We start from the raw sequence: 20,763 nt of genomic DNA, 5'->3' as shown, positions 1-20,763 counted from the left end.
GGGGCATTAAGTAGTACAGATGAGAGGAAAACTGCCTTCAAACACCTCCGTGATTTGCCAGCGGGACATGGATTCAGGTATGCTTTTGCATGTTAAGAAGAGGGAGGTTGCCATATTTCTGAACGAATGGAGATTCTGCGTCCTTAATAGTGGCAAGTTCTGCAGAAATCCAATGGGTGCAGATTTCCCAATGGGGAAAATGTTTACCTGTTACGTTTCGGCTGGTTGCGCAGCTGCTAAAGTTGTGGAAATCTCTGTGCGTCAGAAAGGTGGCAGTCGAAGTTAAGATGATATCTGGGAATTAGCCGCTGGTTTGATCGATGCCGTTCTCGGTGCTAGTATTAAGCAAGTTCATAACTTTGGGTTTTATGAGACCAGGAGCAAAATGAGATCCAGCAATCTTGGAGGGCGGGGCAGGGGAGTCTGTCTTGCAAATAGGTACAACTGTCAGGTAAGTTCAGGTAATAAGGGCACCTCAAGAGTCAGGCAATGATTCTGAAGGGACGATTGGTGTATGTTTGTGGAACATCCACCCCCCACCCCCGTCTGCATGCACCAATGACTGCTTCCATTTTGCTCTCGTTTTCCCCATTCATTTTGCCCACACCAAATGTCAGACAAGGTGCATGCTGCTTGTTTCAAATGCCAGCAGACTCCCCAGTGGAGAGACAGACTACTTGCACCGTGTATGTTGCAGTCCCCAGCATTTCTGGCTAAAATACCTCTTGCGGAAGGTCTCAGAAAGGCGACTAACAATTCTGTGCAGGTGGGCTGTTGAGACCATAGGTCTGACCAGGTATAAGGTATTTATTTATGTCTTTCCCAGCAAATCTTGCTTCTAGTTTAGAGCCCAAATACTGGGGTGAGGATGCCAGAAGGCGGCTGTCTAGATTTGCCTTTCTAATCTAGTTGAAGAAATAATAGAAAAGGTGAGTTGGAACACAATCTCCAACCCACCTGCTCATGCAAGAACCAGCAAGAATTATATATAGTTATCTTGCCAAACCTCCCCCCACCCCAAAGGAGGATCACTATCTCACCTGGGCATATGTTGTTATTGTTTAGTCGTGTCCGACTCTTCGTGACCCCACGGACCAGAGCACGCCAGGCATATGTTGAACACAGTCAAAGGCTGCTTTAAATGCCCTGGCTGCCTCTGGGAGTGCTCACACTTTATTAAATGTATATTTCTCCAGAAAAGATGGTTGTGTGGTTCAGAGGCAGCTCTTAGTGGTAGTACCAGTTAACAGAAAACAGCCTGGGTTTAGCAAAGTTTAGTTTAATTTGCTCAAAAAGAAGCTATGACCTTGTAAGGCAGGCTTCCCCAAACTTCGGCCCTCCAGATTTTTCGGACTACAATTCCCATCATCCCTGACCACTGGGTCCTCTTAGCTAGGGATCATGGGAGTTGTACGCCAAAACATCTGGAGCGCCGCAGTTTGGGGATGCCTGTTGTAAGGTCATTGTAGAAGATGTGAAATCTGAGCTCTATAGCAGCTCGAATTTTGTAACCTTTAACTTTGCTCACCTGAAAAGGCGATGTGACTCTCCAGAGTCCAGACATCATTGAACTCCAACACCCATCATTCTTGACTGCGGGCAACGTTGGCTGGGGCTGGTGTGAGTTGGAGTCATATCACATCTTGAGGGCCACAGGTTGCCTATCGTTGTTTTTAGAGGTTGATTACGTATAAGGCTTTTCAGAGATGAACAGAGATCCACCCAGACTGGAGCTCGGCTTTAGCAGAATATATCAAATTGGAAGATTTGCCCAAAGCATGGATTTAAATGAGCTGCTTAAGTGTCACTTTGCTTCTTTCAATTATGTTGCACGCATTGCAAAGGACTCTCCTTTGATCTGAGAATCTCAGCCTCCATCTTCTTTTGCAGCTTCTAGACCTTCTTCTCTGTTTGTCATTGCTCTGACTATTTTGGCCCTGCAATGGCCGAAGGGAACAACCGCCTTTCCCGCAATGCCCCTCTCCAGCCTGTTTGCCAATGCAGTTATAAGGGCACAGCATCTTCACCTGCTGGCAGCTGATACCTTCAAGGAGTTTGTGAGTAATAGGACTCAGCTATACAGCTGCATATAAAACATTTTAAATGTGTTGTAAAGTGCAATATACAAATGTGACAGTAGATGGCGACAGTGAGTTATGCCAAATTCTATGTATTTTTAAAAATGTTTTTTAAAAAAGTCTTTTCACAGCGGTTTTTTAAAAATATGTGTGTAGATTCCACCATATGTACCATTCAGAAATGCATCCATTTGGTTTCTATATCATCATTCCTTCTGACAGTAAACAAGGGCGGCTGAGTGCCGCTCAGGCACAATTATAACTTGGCTTGGCAGCCCCATATCCAGCCTCTACTTCACCTTTGCTCCTGGCTAAACAGTGGATGGAGGAAGCAACCCTCGTAGCATTTTGTGGCTTTTTTTTCCTTTTCAGGAACGTTCCTACATCTCAGAAGCCCAGCGGTATTCCAACAAAAACTCTCCGTCTTCATACTGTTATTCCGAAACCATCCCTGCGCCCACAGGGAAGGAAGATGCCCAGCAAAGAACAGTAGGTTGTTGCCTTATTTTATGGAATGGCTGCATCAAGGTGCAAAATCTGGAATTTGCGTGTATTGTGTGTTCAGCTTCCCATTGTCCCACTTGGCAATCAGTAGGGCAGCTCCCAACTTCTGTAACAATACTTTCCAATCCCATTTTCTTTCCAGCTGCCATCTGAACATAACTTGTCCCAAACAACGTAACTGAGGAATCAATCACTGAGGAAGTAATGTTTCCAGCCACTCATGCCCATTGAGAGAATTGCATCCGCCAGCTTTATAAGCATCATCTGGCATTCACAACTCTTTAGAAAGTTATCAAGGGCGCTTCTTGGCAACCTTGTTATGGAGCAATCTTATTTGTTTGCAGAGAACTTAGATGCCTACTGTTGAATGAGCATCCATTCTGATTTGTTTGAGGGTAGGTTAGAGGATGTTGCATCAAAGCAAGCCTTATTTCACCCTTTCCCGTGTTTCCCTCTTCACTTTCCTTCCTGCAGGGGAAAAAAATCAGATTCAGGGATCAGAAGCGGTTTTTGTCAGCACCACAACAGCGTTTTACTTTGCTTGTGCAAAGCTGGTTTGGCACAGAGATGACGTACTTAACAGAGTATCTTCAATCTTGAAGGCTATGGTGGCCGGGGGGGGGGGGGAGAGAGAGAGATGACGACGACGACGAGTGACACGTTATGGTTCTTTTTAACACTGGCCTCTGTTTATTTTCCCTCCGAGGACATGGAGCTGCTCAGGTTTTCGCTAACTCTCATTCAGTCCTGGCTCGGTCCTGTACGGTTCCTAAGCAGGGTGTTCACTAATAGTCTGGTCTTTGGGACTTCGGACAGAGTGTATGAAAAACTCCAAGACTTGGAAGAAGGTATCCAGGCTCTCATGAGGGTAAGCCATCTGTTCCCAAGGGGCAAAGGGGCAAGCAGTTCCCTTTGAGTGAAGCTGCAGTTCCGGTCACCCTACTAACCACGATGACTGTGTGCTAACTTCCCTGATTGGAGACAGTTGCTGCGGAATGGAAGTTGTGCTCATGTGAGCTTCTCTTTTGGCCTCACCCAACAAGGCATTTAATGCTCTCAACTTGCAATTAAGCCACATTGGGGGGGGGGGGACGGGGACGGGGACCGGAAGCAGTAACTGCTGCTGAGTCCCGCATTGCTGCTGCTGCATCTCAACCCATCCATTGCACAACTGCCTTTGCAAGGCCCCTTACTCGATTTTGCAGTAGTACCTAGAGAGATACTGTAGGCTTCAAATGCTTGCCAATAGACACTTTCTACCTGCCTTCTCCCATTCCAGGGGCTGCATGCAAGCCTCTGCCTCCGCCCACCCACAATACAGGGGAGCAGTTGTCATAATTAGTCATGAAGCAAACGGCGGGAAAATTTCAAAATCTCCCAAGTTTGGGATTTGGGGCCATGTTTCCTAATAATATTTATTTATTTATACCCCGCCCATCCGGCTGGGTTTCCCCAGCCATTCTGGGCGGCATAGCTGCCAAGTACCCCGTTTTCCCCGGGAAACCCCCGTTTTTACTTACCTTTTCCCGGTGGTCCCCTGTATCGCTTCGTCTCCCGTTTTTCTCCGTTATTTTCTCCTGCTGGCGGCCATTTTTTTCTTTCCGATTTGCCCTTCTATGGGCACGAAAAATGGCCACCGCCGGCTTCAAAAGTCGCATCTACACATGTCCGGAAGTGCATAGAAGCGACTTCTGGTGTCGGTGGCAGCCATTTTTGGTGCCCATAGATGGGCGGAGCGACACCGGAAGTTGCGTCGACGCACTTCCTGACATGCGTACAAGCGACTTTTGAAGCCAGCAGCGGCCATTTTTGGTGCCCATAGAAGGGCAAAGCGACACCGGAAGTTACGTCGACGCAACTTCCGGTGTCACACGGCTGCCGGTCCCGGATTCTGCAGTCCGGGACTTGGAAGGTAAGCTGGGCAGCTCCCAACAGAATATTAAAAGCACAATACATTAAAAACTTCCCTAAACAGGGCTGCCTTCAGATCAAACATTAAAAACTTCCCTAAACATGGCTGCCTTAAGATGTCTTCCAAAAGACAAATAGTTCTTTATTTCCTTGACATCTGTTGGGAGGGCACTCCACAGGGCGGGCGCCACTACTGAGAAGGCCCTCTGCCTGGTTCCCTGTAACTTCCCTTCTTGCAGTGAGGGAACCGCCAGAAGGTCCTTGGAGCTGGACCTCGGTGTCCGGGCTGAACGATGGGGCTGGAGACGCTCCTTCAGGGCCGAGGCCGTTTAGGGCTTTAAAGGTCTGTCATAGTACCTTTCCCATTTGCAAGAGCGTATTTCCCCACAGGAGCTGGAGGACGGGAGCTCACGGGGCGTCCAGCTGCTCAGGCCCACCTACGACAAATTTGACGTCAACCTCCGGAGCGAAGACGCTCTGCTGAAAAACTACGGCCTTCTGTCCTGCTTCAAGAAGGACCTGCACAAGGTGGAGACCTACCTGAAAGTGATGAAGTGCCGGCGTTTCGGGGAAGTTAACTGCACCATCTGAGGGCAGAAGAGATCTACCTCTCCCTTCGGCACCATTTCCCAAGGCCTGGAGTTAGTGTGCTGCTGATGCCTCTGCTGTGACCTCGTGTGCTGCTGGGAAGAACCCTCTATGCTTCTTTGTACTTGTAAAAATAAACGCAGTTTTGCCTATAGTTTTGCCATTCAGACATTGTTATTTGTATTGGATCAACTCAGATAGGCCCTTGCCCCCATCAGGTTTATTTCCAACTGTGAAGGCCTGAAAGCGGGGGGGGGGGGACCCTTCTAAGCATGCTCCATTGAACCTCCCTACAGTCAGGAACCTTGTGTTAAGTGGGTTCTCGATCATGCATGTTTTAAGGACGTGTCCTTAGAAGCCCCCTTCCACCTTTCATGAAAGTTGCATGAAGGTCTGAAGCGAGGGTGACTCTCAACTTATGCTGGGTTGACGTTCCAGAGAAAGTGCCTAAAGCCAAAATTGTGTACAGTCAAAGCACACTGAGTTTAGTGGCAAGTGAGACTGCCAAAGGTTTATTTCCAGGACGTCCAATCCATTTATGATTTTTTATTTGCCAAGCGAATAAAGCTGAATGTGCACAAGTTAAATGCACATAAATTGCAAATCACTCATAGTGTTTGTGCCTATGGGACTTATTCCATTAAAAAAAGAAAGAAAGAAAGAAATCCCTGTGCTTTGTTTCTAGATAAAGTTCTTGTCACCTTCTGATTTGAAAGCCCTTTCCTTCCCTCTTTATCCCTGACCAGATGCAACAAAACATGTCTCTCCTGCAAACCTCCAACAGTTTGACTTCACCCCCAAAGGAGCACTCCTCTCTTGTCTCCTGAGACGGAAGGATGCCAATCTAGCCCTGGTTGGTTATGATTCTAGGATCATCCAAACTTCCATTTGCCCTGCCTCTTTCCCCTGGGGAAAACCTGATCTTTAGTGCTAAATCGGACCAAACACCAGCTGGGTTTCCTCCGGATTGACATTTCTTCCGATTTAGTGCTAGAGAGCTGGTTTTCCACAGGGAAAGGAGTGGGCAAGGGCAAAACTTCTGGGACATCTGCTTTCTAGGCATGGTACAAGTGCAAGTCTGGATGAGCCTTCATAATAGTAATAATAACATTTATTTATTTATTTATATCCTGCCCATCTGGGCAGCTCCGAACAGAATAATAATAATAATAATAATAATAATAATAATAATAATAATAGCAGCGATAAAAGATCAAACATTCAAAGCTCCCCTAAACAGGGCTGGCTTCAGATGTCTTCTAAAAGTCAGGAACAGTCATACCTCATGTTACGGCCGCTTCAGGTTACCTGTTTTCGGGTTGCGGACCGTGGGAAACCTGGAAGTACAGGAACAGGTTACTTCCGGGTTTCGCCGCTCCCGCATGCGCAGAAGAGCGAAATCGTGCCGGCGCCTGCGTTCAGGATGCGAACGCTGCGGGTTGCGGATGTGCCTACGTCACAGATTACGTCTGCAGCGTGAGGTTCCACTGTATTATTTCCTTGACATCTGGGAGAAGGGTGTTCCACAGGGCGAGCCACTACTAAGAAGGCCCTCTGCCCGGTTCCCTCTAACCTCACTTTTCGTAGGGAGGGAACCGCCAGAAGGCCCTTGGAGATGAACCTCAGTGTCCGGGCAGAACAATGGGGGGTGGAGATGCTCCTTCAGATATACTGGGCTGAGGCCATTTAGGGCTTTAAAGGTCAGCACCAACACTTTGAATTGTGCTCGGAAATGGCCTGGGAGCCAATGTAGGTCTTTCAGGACCGGTGTTATGTGGTCTCGATGGCCACTCCCAGTCACCAGTCTAGCTGCTGCATTCTGGATTAGTTGTAGTTTCCAGGTCACCTTCGAAGGTAGCCCCACGTAGAGCGCATTGCAGTAGTCCAAGCGGGAGATAACTAGAGCATGCACCACTCTGGCCAGACAGTCTGTAGTTATTCCAGTAAAAGTGCTCTGCACTGGCTGAAAAGTTATGTGCAGCCTAATCCATGTTTACTTGAAAACAAATCCCACCGTGCTCAGTAAGTAACTGCAGCCTTAATTTACTGTGGCTTCGTGCTCCAGAGTTTTAAAAAATTATTATTGATATTTTATTAAGAGAAGAAAGAAGAACAAAGAAAGAAGTGAGAATGGGGGGGGAGAGAAACCTTTCATAAGAATAAAAGAAAATTATGATAAATTAATTTGATTTTGGTATTTAACACCAGTCAGATTAAATCAAATAAACAAAGAATATTCCGTATTATGTTGGAGGGGATGCCAGTAAACCGGGACTTACAGTCACATGTGGTGGAGGTGTAAAGATGTACATTTTTTTGTACGTATTTGTACAGAAATCACTGGGTTAAAGCTGACCAAAAGTCCAGAGGTAGCATTATTATCAATTTATGATGGGGTGGAGGGTTTGCAGCTATGAAAGACTTGCTTACAAATTTATTGACAGCTGCATGAATTATTATAGCTAGGAAGTGGAAGGGGCAAGCAGAATGTAAAATGGAAGAAAGGTATAAAGAGGTGTGGGATATATCTCTTAATGATAAATTAACATGTGGTATTAAGGTAAATATCAACACCCTCAGATATGCAGATGACACAACCTTGATGGCAGAAAGTGAGGAGGAATTAAAGAACCTTTTAATGAGGGTGAGAGAGGAGAGCGCAAAATATGGTCTGAAGCTCAACATCAAAAAAACCAAGATCATGGCCACTGGTCCCATCACCTCCTGGCAAATAGAAGGGGAAGAAATTGAGGCAGTGAGAGATTTTACTTTCTTGGGCTCCTTGATCACTGCAGATGGTGACAGCAGTCACGAAATTAAAAGACGCCTGCTTCTTGGGAGAAAAGCAATGACAAACCTAGACAGCATCTTAAAAAGCAGAGACATCACCTTGCCTACAAAGGTCCGTATAGTTAAAGCTATGGTTTTCCCAGTAGTGATGTATGGAAGTGAGAGCTGGACCATAAAGAAGGCTGATCGCCGAAGAATTGATGCTTTTGAATTCTGGTGCTGGAGGAGACTCTTGAGAGTCCTATGGACTGCAAGAAGATCAAACCTATCCATCCTAAAGGAAATCAGCCCTGAGTGCTCAATGGAAGGACAGATCGTGAAGCTGAGGCTCCAATACTTTGGCCACCTCATGAGAAGAGAAGACTCCTTGGAAAAGACCCTGATGTTGGGAAAGATTGAGGGCACTAGGAGAAGGATGAGATGGTTGGACAGTGTTCTTGAAGCTACGAACATGAGTTTGACCAAACTGCAGGAGGCAGTGCAAGACAGGAGTGCCTGGCGTGCTATGGTCCATGGGGGTCACGAAGAGTCGGACACGACTAAACGACTAAACAACAACATTAAGGTAAGACGGGGAATATGCAGGAGAAATTATTTTGCGGAGATACGGAAGGTGTTTGTAGAATTTGCACTGTTAAAATGGAAAGGGGTCAAACCATCGCAAGTGGTGTTGACATTTTGGGAGGTTGGGAATGGTGTCGGGGGTGGGGTGCACATTTTTTTATTCTTATTTATTCATGATTAGTATTTTGTCAAAATAATAATAGTTTTTTAAAAAGAAAAACCTTCTATTACGGTACCATACATTAATATACAGATGTGTATATTACCCTAATACTGTACACATTGAATTGTCAGCAGTAACCCAACAATTACTCATTCCAGGTATCATTGTTTTTTATCCAAAGAAAGTATGGATCTACCGGTATAAGCTGTCCATTCATATCTTGCAAAGGTTGCCCTGTTGTCAAGCCATCGATTAAGGGGAATCCTATCTCTGTTCCTCCAATTCATCGGTATCAGTTTCTTGGTCACTATTAGTGCGAGCAGAATCCAAACATCCAATCGCTGTCCTGTTCTCCATTTCCATACAACGGGAATATATAGTTCAAGAGCATATTCACCTCTCAATAAGGAAGCGTCCTGTAAGACTGCAGTGCAGCCTTAATTTATTGGGGGCTTTTTTGTGCTCCAGAGTTGAGGTTTGGTGTTGAATATCGACGCAGGGGGCGAGGGCGGAGGGAATCCCGGGAAGTCACCGGAGCAAACACGTGGACGAGGGGGCCGCCCCCAGGAGGGAAGAGGGCGTTTCTTTTTTTGGCTGCAAATCCGCTTCATGCTCTGCAGCTCACCCATGGCAGAAATAGTGGAGTTCCGCGTCCCGGATGGAAATGGACGGACCCTGCTCGTTTTGGGATTGGAGACAGACGCGTCAGAGGCAAGATGGCAGAATTGTAGAGGGGATCCCTGCATAGCTGCCAAGTTTTCCCTTTTCTTGCGAGGAAGCCTATTCAGCATAAGGGAAAATCCCTTAAAAAAAGGGATAACTTGGCAGCTATGGATCCCTGAGGGTCATCTAGTCCAACCCCCCTGCAAGGCAGCAATAGTTTCCTGTTTCCTTGGATTTGCCCTGTGTTTGGGTGGGTTATTCAGGTATTCGGGTGGGGAACCTTTGGCGCCCGACATGCATGCATGGGCGAGTGCGGGTTTCTTTGCAGACCTCTTCAGACGTTCGGGTCTGCTCGCGAACGCGTGTCGGGTCGCACAGTGTCTAGTAGCCCGTTTGCTTGCCCGGGGCTAAGAACTGCCCTGGTTTCGGCTCTGCTTAAAAAAGAAAAAGAAATTAATTTAAATGAAAAAATAGCGTTTATGCTGCCGGGGACATGGCGCGCAAATTTCTTTGAATGGTTTGGAAGCGGAACTTTATTTGAAAGGGCTCACGGGAGGAGCTGTCGTTCCTGTCCTGCCTCCGCTGGATCCGTGTACGGACGAACGTCGGGATGGGCAGCAGACGCGGGACTGGCTAGCCTCAGCCTGGCCCGGAACTCTTCGAGCGGGGCAGGGGAGCCCGCGGGGACCTTTCGCTGTTCTCGCAGTGTTGTTGGACTACAACTCCCATCATCCCTGACTACCGGCTGTGCTGGCTGCGGCTGGCGGAAGTTGTAGTCCAATAAGATCAGGAGTCCCGCTGATTCCTTGTCTCTGATTGGAAGCAGCTTTTGAATCGGTCTTCGCGCTTTGGAGTGACGACCAGTTCCTAGCTTTGTAAAACGGATCAGAAACACATTAGCTTATTCCAGGCTTTTACTGTATAGATATTTATCCCAGGGCGGTATATGATGCAGTTTAGGAATCAAAACAACGATAAAATGCGCACTAAGCCAGTTAAAAGGTAATGAACCATTAGCACAACACACAACTGAAATAAGCAATTAAAACAGTAAAGTGAAAACAACCGGTTTGAAAATAGGTTGCGCTCTCAATGCTATTTCTCGGTCCAAAGCATTAAAAAATCCCCCAAGGAATAAAAAATTGATTAGCCTGATACCTGATAGAAAGGGGGTGCCTTAAGGGAGCAGCTTCACAATAAAATTGCTTGCAATCTCAGCTGCTGATGCTCTGAGAGGAGCCGCTGTGGAAATTCTTTGTGCCTGGGCAAGTTGATAGGGGATAAAGTGGTCTTTAGGGTGCCTGATCCCCAAGCTGTGAAAGACTATAAAGGTCAAAAGCAGCATCTTCAATTGGACAAAATATCAAGAGGTTGAATGCTATCACATGAGGACTGAACTGAGACAAAGGATTGTAGCATGTTATATGGGCACAGCCCCTATTATTTTCAGTGGAGCTTGTTTTGGTACATTGTGCCCCATGGATCTACAGTACCTTTTACTCTGCCATAGCACCTGGAATCTTATCCTGCAGAGGCCTCATGCAGTTGGCTATGCTACGGTAGTAGATTTTCTTGCTTTGCTTTTTCCAATGGAATTTCTTTTCTTCCCTTCCAGCATGCTTTATATTTAACTTTCTCTGCATTTGGGCCGCTCTATTCCGTGAGGGTTCACCAAAATGCTCCAGTCGCTGGGCCTGGCTATTATGCCCTTGTGAAGTTCTACTCGGCGAGAGATGCCAGCAAGGCACAATGTGCTTGTAACCAGCGGCCCTTGTTTCAGAAATCCCCTTTGAAGGTATCTTACCAGTGCAGAAGCTTAAGACTGTGTCTATGTTACAGGTGTATTCCCTACAGAATAGCTGGTGTGCGCTTATGAGTAAATTCTAATGCAATGAGGTAGTTTCCGCCTGGGGTTAGAAGCAGGATGTAGAAGGTACCATGACAGGAATTTCTGACATCTTTTTATTTTACCAAAAGCAGCCACAAAGCTTCTCCAACTGCCACATAACACTCTGGCCCTGTGTCCCCATCCCAATTCAAGTGGGGACTCACACAGCTGTTGGGTTGTTGTTGTTGTTTGTAAAATAAAAACACGTTGCACATTTCAATCACAGGTCCTTCACATCATGTATAGTTTGACTGTAAATCAATAGCGCTTAGCACCACCAACACTGCATTAACCTCATGGCTCAGCACCTCCAATTTCAGACATTATAGCAGGTACTCATCCCCCCCCCATTCTTAAGTCCAGTTCCCCACATTTCTTCATCAGTTTGCAAATTCATTCTTTAAAGTCTCTGTGAAAATAAGCATCAGTATTTGTACTCTCGATATATACACGTTTTGTAAAAAGAAAAGTAAAGGACCCCTGGACAGTTAAGTCCAGTCAAAGGCGACTATGGGGTTGTGGTGCTCATCTCGCTTTCAGGCCAAGGCAGCTGGCGTTTGTCCGCTGACAGCTTTTCAGATCATGTGGCCAGCAGGACTAAACCGCTTCTTACTCAACAGAACACCGTGATGGAAATCAGAGCGCACGGAAACCCCGTTTACCTTCCTGCTGCAGGAGATATCTATTTATCTACTTGCACTGGTGTGCTTTCGAACTCCTAAGTTGGCAGGACCTGGGACAGAGCAACAGGAGCTCACCCCGTCGCGGGGATTCAAACCGCCGATCTTCAGATCGGCAAGCCCAAGAGGCTCAGTGGTTTAGACCAGGGGTCAGCAAACTTTTTCAGCAGGGGGCCAGTCAACTGTCCCTCAGACCTTGTGGTTGGGCCGGACTATATTTTTTGGGGGGGGAAATGAACGAATTCCAATGCCCCACAAATAACCCAGAGATGCATTTTAAATAAAAGGACACATTCTACTCATGTAAAAACATGCTGATTCCTGGACCGCCTGTGGGCCGGATTTAGAAGGCAATTGGGCCACATCCAGCCTTAGTTTGGGGACCCTTGGTTTAGACCACAGTGCCACCCACTGCTTGGTTTATTGCCAATCCCCTCCTCCCACTCTTCCATCACTATTGCCCTCCTAGGGTGACCACTTATACCTTCCCCCTTCCATGTCATGCTGCTACAGATCCCAAGGCCAGGAAGCAGTTCCTTCCTCTTCCTGCGACTTCATATTGATGGGTGGGGTGGCAAAAGCTTCTTTTCTTAATGCAAAGAAAACAGTAAGATTTTGAAACCATTGTAAGGCTTTGCTTTGTGTTTAAAAAAACCAAACTGAATGGGATAATGTTTTGAAACTGCTCTTGATAGGGTTGCCAGACTCAATAGAGGACAGGACTCCTGTGCCTTTAATTGTCCTGCTTTCTTTTGAGTCTGGAAACCTTAAAGAGAAACCAGCAGACCCTTTGTTTAATTTCCAAGCAATTAAAGGCACAGGAGTCCTGTCCTCTATTGAGTCTGGCAACCCTAGCTCTTGATGCAAATAGTTGAAATGCCATCGCTTCTTGTCTTCACCTGTGGAAGAAAAGATGATGCTGATTGTGGGTCGCTATCACCTGGGACTTCTTTTTCTCCCCTCCCACCCCTTCCATGCCCAGGTTTGCATCTGTACCAGACAGCGGCCCTTTTCACAGCAAGGCTTGGGTTTGAGCAGCTACAGATGCCGGGAGCTAGCCAATCACTTCCTTGGTTTCAACAGCTGGTCCAGTCGTATCATTACGGTAAAGATAGTCTGCTGTTTGCACTTTGGTTTCTTGTTTTCACTCCCACTTTCATATGGGATGCTAAGTGTCATGGCTACCCTCTAAGGCAGGTTTCCTCAAACTCAGCCCTCCAGATATTTTGAGACTACAATTCCCATCATCCTTGACCACTGGTCCTGCTAGCTAGGGATCATGGGAATTGTAGGCCAAAAACATCTGGAGGGCCGAGGTTGAGGAAGCCTGACCTAAGGCAGTGGTGGCCAAACTTGGCCCTCCAGCTGTTATGGGCAGCGAACAAATTATATCTGATTTTTAAAAAACGAAGGTCCATTGTAAGCTTTATAGGAAGTGCTTGAAGTGGGATGCGGTGGTGGCACTATTATTATTGTTGTTGTTATTATTATTATTATTATTATTATCATCATTATTACATATATTAATCACTCAAAATGGCTTACAATTGTAAAAAAAACCCATACAAGTACAAAATGTTAAACAACAAAATTTATTTCTTAAAAATGCTCATCTTGCAGTAGTATAAAAAGGGACAGATCTTACCCAGACCCACTAAAAAAAGATGAAGATCACAACAGGCTAGGGCAGGCATCCCCAAACTGTGGCCCTCCAGATGTTTTGTCCTACAACTCCCATGGTCCCTAGCTAACAGGACCAGTGGTCAGGGATAATGGGAGTTGTAGTCCAAAACATCTGGAGGGCCGAAGTTTGGGGATGCCTGGGCTAGGGTATCATCATGCCATGTGATCCTAATGAAAAAGCAAATGCCTGGCATTTTAAAGTTGATAATGATGCTGCCAGCCCACTTTTCAAGCAGACCAGTCCTCTCTCTCTTCTTTTCAGGGAGACATAAACAGTCTCGTCTCACCACCTCAATTTCTTCCACTTCAGGCATTGCTTTTAGGGGCCCACAAATCTCGGCTGCTCTTACGGTAGTAGCCAGCCATTTTTGATGTTGTCACCAGTTGCTAATTGCTCCCCTCTCCTGGGTCGTCTAGCTTGTCCGGGGTGGATTGCTGAGGGGTAAACCTCTCCTTTTGCAGTGAGCTCGGAGAGTTGCTCAGGTGCAGGGAAAATCTCTCTCGACTTGTGAAAGTCTCCCAAACTCAGTGTTAACTTGTGAGAACCACTCTCTCCTTCCTCTGGGCCCTAGAGGATGATGGGGGCCACCCTATACCAATTACCTTCACTGCTTTTGACCACCACCCCAAACCCCGGTCAAGAAGAGAGGGAGATACTATGAAAAATAAATAAAAGCATTTTTGTAAAAAGAAGAAGAAGATAAACTAGAACTCTGATTGTGCCACATGACTTGGAGGAAGAATCACTTGTTTTGTGCTCACCCACAAAAAAGTGGTTGCCATAAAAATATTCCTGGTCACTGGTGGTGAGCTGGCAACTGCATTTTTTGAGTCCTGGCATGCGGAAAGATTCCCTAGAATTATGAAGGGACAGGGGAGCAACCTCTGGGGTAGCTAAAAGCAGCCAGACCTTTGCTAACACAGTTTCTGTTGGGAGCAGCTCCAGAACATATCTGGTTTTGAAGACGAGAATGACGTGGAAGAAGTGAGGACATCGCCCAGGAGCAGGAACGACAAGTATCTGTGTGTCCAAGAATTAACCATCCCCCAATATGGGATCCGCACCAGAGGGGTTGGTCTGGCTGAGCTTCATGTGGATCCCAGCCAAGGTAATATGGGGTGGGGCGGGAAGACAGAATGAAACAGGAAGTATAAAAGTGTTGTTGTTGATTATGTGGTCAGTAAGAACATTGATTTGATGCTTTTGAATTATGGTGCTTGAGAGACCCATGGACTGCAAGAAGATCAAACCTATCCATTCTTAAGGAAATCAGCCCTGAGTGCTCACTGGAAGGACAGATCCTGAAGCTGAAGTTCTAATACTTTGGCTACCTCATGAGAAGAGAAGACTCACTGGAAAAGACCCTGGTGTTGGGAAAGATTGAGGGCACAAGGAGAAGGGGACGACAGAGGACAAGATGGTTGGACAGTGTTCTCGAAGCTACGAACATGAGTTTGACCAAACTGCGGGAGGCAGTGGAAGACAGGAGAGCCTGGCGTGCTCTGGTCCATGGGGTCACGAAGAGTCGGGCACGACTAAACAACAACAACAAGAACATTGATCAGGAAGAGGGTTATTGCTTGAGCCTAAAGAATCAGGATCCTGGACAATAGGTTTGGCTGAAAGATGCCGACTGACCCGTAGTCCCCTTGCTGAGTGGTAGATCAGTGTAGAGAAGATTTCACTGGACTGTTTTGTGTTGTTCAAATTTTTGGTTTGTAAAGTACGTAAACCAAAAAAATCAATGAAAAGGTATGGGATTTTGCAGTTGTGCCAAAAAAAAGACTTCTTTTTTAAGATCGTGAGAGAAGACAGAGACAAGATAGCTTTTGGGCACGATGGCAGAAATTCATTGCTTATACTAAGACGTTGTTTAGAACTAATGGAGACCTAATGTATGAATATTTTGTGAAGTCTAATTATGGAAGAAATCATGGACCTGCCTTATTCTGACAAATACCTAGTCAAATCTGGGAATGTGTAGTCGTAGTTTTCTCACTCCACTTTTTTTTTAGTAGGAATGCATTAAAAATATCCTTATATTTATATTAGAACTATAATGACCACCTGGAGTTTCATTGTGCATTTTGTTATGATTAGAGATACTCCTTTGTAATATTACGGATTTAATTATTTTCTTTGATATCACAGACATCTGGAATAATAGTGTTTCAGGTCCAACATTATAAGGACATTCAAACTGCTACGGCTTAAAGCATTGGTTCAGAGGCTTACAACAGTTGGCTGGCAGGCAGATGTATCTTGAAACAATCTGGTCTTCTGCTGGCTTCTGTCTTTCAGAGTTTCTCATGGCCACGAACAACATCCAGAAGCTTGCCGTTCATCGGGCCCTCTCGGATGCATTTCAGAAGATTCTCATTATAGTTCTAGGCAAGGCTCTTTATTTTTGTCTATTTTTTCATATATACTGTACATTCTATTTGCTCTTTCCTGGGGCACCCATTTGTCTCCCTAGAGATGGATTCCATCGGGAGGTTGTGGGCTCCTTCCTTGGAGGTTTTTAAGCAGAGGTTGGGCGGGGGGGGGGGGCGGGGCGGCTGCCATGTGCAATCTAGTTGAGATTCCTGCATTGCAGGGGGTTGGACTAAATGACCCTCAGAACCCCTTCCTGCTCTGCAATTTGATAACTCTTTGAAATATAGAACAATACTTTTAATTCTGAAATCCTATGTCAATCCTGCAGGAGGAATTCAACGTAGCACTAAGGAGACAAGTATTTCTGTTTGCCTGATGGAATGAGCTCCTCTCTCCAGTGTGTGGTTCTGGGGGTTCCACCACCGCCCAGAGCCAATTTCAGGGAGTGGGCTGGAAGACGAGGAGGGGAAACCCTGTTGGGCTAGCGGAAGTCCTCTCACAGGCTTCTGCTAGTGGGTCTGTCTAGTTGAATCTGGCCCTGTATAAATAAAACCCCAAATAAATTTCAAGCATGTTACAAAATAATACAGAAAGCTTTTTCCTTGTTTTAGCTCAGGGGTAGGCAACCTAAAGCCCATGGGCCACAATCGGCCCACAGGGGTTGTTTAACCAGCCCACAAGCTGCCCCCGAACCGAGCTGCCCATTCGGCGAGTCCCCATGCGCGGCACTAAACCAGTGCGGTGCGGGGACTCGCTTCCGCTGCGCCAGAAATCACATCTGTGCAGATGCCATCATGCGCGCCCACAATCCATTCCACAGAGGTATCTCCACTGGAGTGAACCGGCCCAGGCGAGGTAAACCTTGCCGACCCCTGTTTTAGCTTGTTCAAGCCTGACCACATTTGCTTGACTGTTTTCAGAGAATGGGAAGGTAGCTGTGGAGTACAGCTGTCCTCAGGAAGACCACATTGACCTTTTGACAGAAGAGGAACTCAAAGGTCTTGTCCAGGTAACTTGGAACATTATCTAATGTACAGTGCCTGATTGCTTTGATCTGTTAAACTCATCTCTTGGGCACCTTAGCTTCATAGGAGAGAGTGATCAGAGAAAATACAGTTTATCTGTTGTAGATTCACTGAGGATAAACTGCTTATCAGGTTTGCTTAGGCCAGGCATCCCCAAACTTCGGCCCTCCAGATGTTTTGGACTACAATTCCCATCATCCCTGACCACTGGTCCTGTTGGCTAGGGATCATGGGAGTTGTAGCACAAAACATCTGGCGGGCCGCAGTTTGGGGATGCCTGGCTTAGGCAGCCAGATAGGTGGCTTTGCAGAAGAGTAGGTGGCCTCTAGCCGGTGATGGACTTCCCGTCGCCTGGCTCCCGAGGCCAAGAGGACTGCTGGCTGTTGCAGCAAACTCTCAGCTAGAGTCTTGCGTCCTGGGTTGCACAGAGACCCAGTGTCTGAACCATAGGGCTCTGTTTTCAAGCCCTGTGGCATCTTAACAGATCAGAACAAAAGGAAGCACTTCTTCATCAACACCATGAGTTAACTTTTGGCTTTCGTTTTGCAAAGATGCTAAAGCAGTCGCTATTAGCATGTGTGTATCCTCCATCATGCTCAGATTCGCAGTGGTTTTCAGCTGGGGGAGAGCTCTTCTCATCGAATCCATCAAAGCAATTAGGGATTCTGCAGCCTTGGCAGATCCTGTCAGATCAAGCTCCTTTTTAGTTGTGTGCATAGCTGCCAAGTCTCCCGTTTTTAAATACGGGCTCAGCAGCAGCGCGGCACCGGAAGTTGCTTCTACGGATGTCCAGACATGCGTAGAAGCGACTTCAGGTGCCAGAGTTGCCCGATTTCCAGTGCCCGGACATGGGGAAGAGCGGCACCCAAAATGGGTTCTGCGCATGTCCAGACATGCGCAGAAGGAGCCTCCCTGGCCGGCAGGAGCTGCTTTGAAAATCCGGTGGAATTACGGGATATATCGCCATTCGGGATAACAGCGGGAAACTGCTTTAAAAACGGGGGTTTCCCGTGAAAAACGGGAGACTTGGCAGCTATGGTTGTGTGTGGGGCAGTGCGAAAGTAGAATGACAGATAGGGAAAGGTGACGGGTATTTCAAAAACAAATTCCTGATTGCTCAGGCCCGCATGCAAGCCTGTCCCCCCCCCCCCCAAAATCACCCACTGCGGGGAGGGAAGGATCATGGTGTAAGAGCACCAGGCACAGATATTGAAAATACAAAGAGTAATTCATTAAGGGTCCTAGAAAATGTAGCTGTATGAGGGGTGTACAGTTCTTGGGGGGAAGTAATGTGCTTTCAGTTTATGCTGTGTACACAGCCCCAGTCTGTGAAAGTTAAGTGATCCAGATTGCGCAGAATAACAAGCGCTTCCTTCTCTTCCCAGGTGACCGAATTATCACTCTCACAGTTAAGTCCTGTAGAGGAAGAGGAGATCTCTTGATTTTAGCATGCATTGAAAATAGCACCTGGTGTCCACAGAGCAATGCCTTCGAAGGGGGATTTTTTTTTACACCTTTTGAGTCCTTCTCTCTGCTTTGAAAGGGCAACTGCTGCGCCTGAAGCTCGTGACATTACTTGGAAGTCTCATTTTGTTGTTTGCAGTGGTTGCAGGTGATAATTTTCATAAATTGACACCTGCCTATCAAACGATTGCCTATAATTGCCTATTTATTTTTAACGAAGCGGAGTGGTTCCCTCCTCACCAATTTAGTCGCTTTTTTCTAATAAATTGGTTCCTGAAAAACAATGATCAGTTATGTTTCTTTCATTCAAAGGTAAATATTTGTCCTCAGTGTAGCAAATATGAGCCTGGGATTTGGAATGACCTTTGCCTGATAACTTCTGCCAGTCAGATATAGGGTTGCCAGACTCAATAGAGGACAGGACTTCTGTGCCTTTAATTGCCCTGCTCTCTTTTGAGTCTGGAAACCTTAAAGAGAAACCAGCAGACCCTTTGCTTGGAAATTAAACAAAGGGTCTGCTGGTTTCTCTTTAAGGTTTCCAGACTCGAAAGAGAGCAGGGCAATTAAAGGCACAGAAGTCCTGTCCTCTATTGAGTCTGGCAACCCTATTGGCAGGATTGTGTTAGGGCGCATGCTGAAGGTGGCAGTTAGGTGCAAATGGAGCCTGGGTCCAACAGTCCAGGCCAGGGACCAGCCAAGGTCGGGTATCAGTACTGGGGGTCGGGAGAAGCCAAAGTCAGGAACACTGGAATCAGGAACAGGATGAGCAAGGATAACCATGTGCTTCAGCACGGCAGTTCCAAGTGCTGGCGAAGGGGGCAGCCAGCCTTCCTTAAGTAGCCAGCTCATCACCACGCCTCTTACGAGCTCCAGCTGTCTCCAATTGTTCCCTACATTTCTCAACTCTACAGTTGTGAAGGGAGGAGGGGAGGGGGCCTGCCGGCTCCTCTCCTCACAAGGGCCTGATTCTGACTCGACTCCTTCCTCCTCCTGTTCTGGCCTTCCCTCTGCCCTATCTGATTCTTCCTCTTCCGAGGAGTGTCGCCACCCGTCTTCTCCAGGTACGAATTCCTCTATTTCCTAGACTCTTCCGTGGTTGCCGCCTCGCCTAGGTGGGCTTGCCACCACTCCTCGTCTGGCGCAACCCTGACAGATTGGCAGCGATATAGGAAGTTCTATGATTATTATATTTTTTTTTTAATTCTCTTGCTAATTATACTGTTAAATATGCATTTTATATTTGACTTCCTTCAGTAATGTTTAAGATAAAACAAATTTTGGTTCGCTTTGCTGCGTTAAATGTGCATTCTGTAGTTGACCTCCTTGGAAATGTTTTATTTTGAAATATTTACGATAATATTTTAGTCTTGTGTTAATCATGCTGCTTTGAATGTGTACCCCCCCCCCAAAAAAATATGAGCCTTCTTTCCATACTAGCCCAGTTGTGAATGATGTTGTGTAAATGGTTTTTTGTTTTTTTAATGTAAATACTTTTGAGTTTCCCCTGGTTCTACTGTTAACTAAGTTCCATTGAAATATTTCAGTGTTGTACATGGATAAAGAGATTGGGCTATTGTCAAGAGCTGGGAAGAGGTTAACTAGAAAGGCCGATTAAGCCCCAAACATCTCGAGAACATCAAGGCATTGGCTATGAATTTGGACCTCCCTTGTTGCCATGGCTACGAGAATTCTAGGATGCTGGGAGTAACGCAGAAATGATGTCACAACCGAGCGGAATGCTTGGAACTGGCACACAGAGGCTTACTGTGAAGGGGTCAAAGATCAGGGAATACACAGGCATGGGGTGGTGATGCGGTGGCCTCTTCCAAGAGCCTCGCCAGTGCAGCCTCCGTGATGGAGAGGCATGTGGCTGTGGTTGCTTGGTAACCGCATGGAGCCACCACCAGTGTTGGCCGCCATTTCCCAACTCATCCTTTGCTGGGGTCAGATGAGCAAGAGGGGAGCGGGGCCTGGAATCCGCTCTGTAGTATGGGCCCCGTTGCCTCCTCTAATGCCCACCTCTTCTTCCTCGTGATATTGCTGGTGTCCTTTACGAGGGTGGACTTAGCCATAGATCCTTGCCCAACCCCATGCCGTTGCACCTTGGAGATCCTCAACTGTAGCAGGATCGGCAGCCCTCCGGGACTCCACCGTGTGCCTCTTCCCAAGCCGTTTGGCCATGCTCACGTCTTTTTCTTCTTGTAAGTATTTGAGAACCCGAGAGATGACCACCCCGCTTCCCAGAACTCTTGGAGGGCAAAACGCTTTCAGGGAGAGCCTTTTATCTAAGACTCGGGGGTGAGAGAGATGGGGGCAGGGGACTTCTGACTCCCAGGCAACTTGAGGGACGACTAGGTAGAGAGCTGGTTGTGTATGTGCTGAGAC

The 20,763-nt window shown here is 46.7% G+C and overlaps 3 protein-coding genes across 4 annotated transcripts in view; all 3 read left to right on the top strand.

Annotated features, from left to right (window-relative positions):
- The first annotated feature begins 1,886 nt into the window (after positions 1-1,886).
- Positions 1,887-5,723, top strand: GH1 (growth hormone 1). Its single transcript, XM_060282076.2, has 4 exons — positions 1,887-2,057; positions 2,451-2,567; positions 3,289-3,450; positions 4,884-5,723. The coding sequence occupies exons 1-4, from the start codon at positions 1,974-1,976 to the stop codon at positions 5,082-5,084; spliced, it is 564 nt and encodes a 187-aa protein (XP_060138059.2). The 5' UTR covers positions 1,887-1,973; the 3' UTR covers positions 5,085-5,723.
- Positions 5,724-9,114: 3,391 nt separating this feature from the next.
- On the top strand, positions 9,115-18,662 carry RDM1 (RAD52 motif containing 1). The gene is made up of 7 exons (XM_035137106.3): positions 9,115-9,309; positions 10,877-11,056; positions 12,812-12,934; positions 14,453-14,621; positions 15,815-15,904; positions 16,810-16,898; positions 18,300-18,662. The coding sequence occupies exons 1-7, from the start codon at positions 9,208-9,210 to the stop codon at positions 18,354-18,356; spliced, it is 810 nt and encodes a 269-aa protein (XP_034992997.1). The 5' UTR covers positions 9,115-9,207; the 3' UTR covers positions 18,357-18,662.
- Positions 18,663-19,120: 458 nt separating this feature from the next.
- The window catches only part of LOC118095830 (leucine-rich repeat-containing protein 37A), a 35,696-nt gene continuing 34,053 nt past the window's right edge, over positions 19,121-20,763 (top strand). The window contains exon 1 of one of the 2 annotated variants that reach the window (XM_035137105.3): positions 19,121-19,439. Coding sequence is in view for 1 of the 2 variants with exons in the window: in XM_088656127.1 (XP_088512253.1) it covers positions 20,368-20,579 (212 nt within the window). In the remaining variant the exon portion in view is untranslated. Of the gene's footprint in view, positions 19,440-20,367; positions 20,580-20,763 lie in introns of those variants that run through there. The other variant, XM_088656127.1, reaches the window with a different exon arrangement.

Source organism: Zootoca vivipara, chromosome 12 (genome assembly GCF_965207765.1).
Source record: "Zootoca vivipara chromosome 12, rZooViv2.hap1.1, whole genome shotgun sequence".
Classification (NCBI taxonomy): domain Eukaryota; kingdom Metazoa; phylum Chordata; class Lepidosauria; order Squamata; family Lacertidae; genus Zootoca; species Zootoca vivipara.
Note: the sequence above shows the minus strand (reverse complement) of the source record. Positions and strands in the feature narration are given on the sequence as shown.

What these genes read in the sequence shown, in the direction of transcription:
- GH1 (XM_060282076.2), top strand. Translation starts at nt 1,974, where the DNA reads ATGCCCCTCTCCAGCCTGTTTGCCAATGCAGTTATAAGGGCACAGCAT. An exon ending in AAGATGCCCAGCAAAGAACA is followed by an intron (nt 2,568 to 3,288) that starts GTAGGTTGTTGC and finishes TTTCCCTCCGAG; the next exon opens with GACATGGAGCTGCTCAGGTT. An exon ending in GTATCCAGGCTCTCATGAGG is followed by an intron (nt 3,451 to 4,883) that starts GTAAGCCATCTG and finishes ATTTCCCCACAG; the next exon opens with GAGCTGGAGGACGGGAGCTC.
- RDM1 (XM_035137106.3), top strand. Translation starts at nt 9,208, where the DNA reads ATGCTCTGCAGCTCACCCATGGCAGAAATAGTGGAGTTCCGCGTCCCG. An exon ending in TGGAGACAGACGCGTCAGAG is followed by an intron (nt 9,310 to 10,876) that starts GCAAGATGGCAG and finishes CTTCCCTTCCAG; the next exon opens with CATGCTTTATATTTAACTTT. An exon ending in TCATGTGGATCCCAGCCAAG is followed by an intron (nt 14,622 to 15,814) that starts GTAATATGGGGT and finishes TCTGTCTTTCAG; the next exon opens with AGTTTCTCATGGCCACGAAC.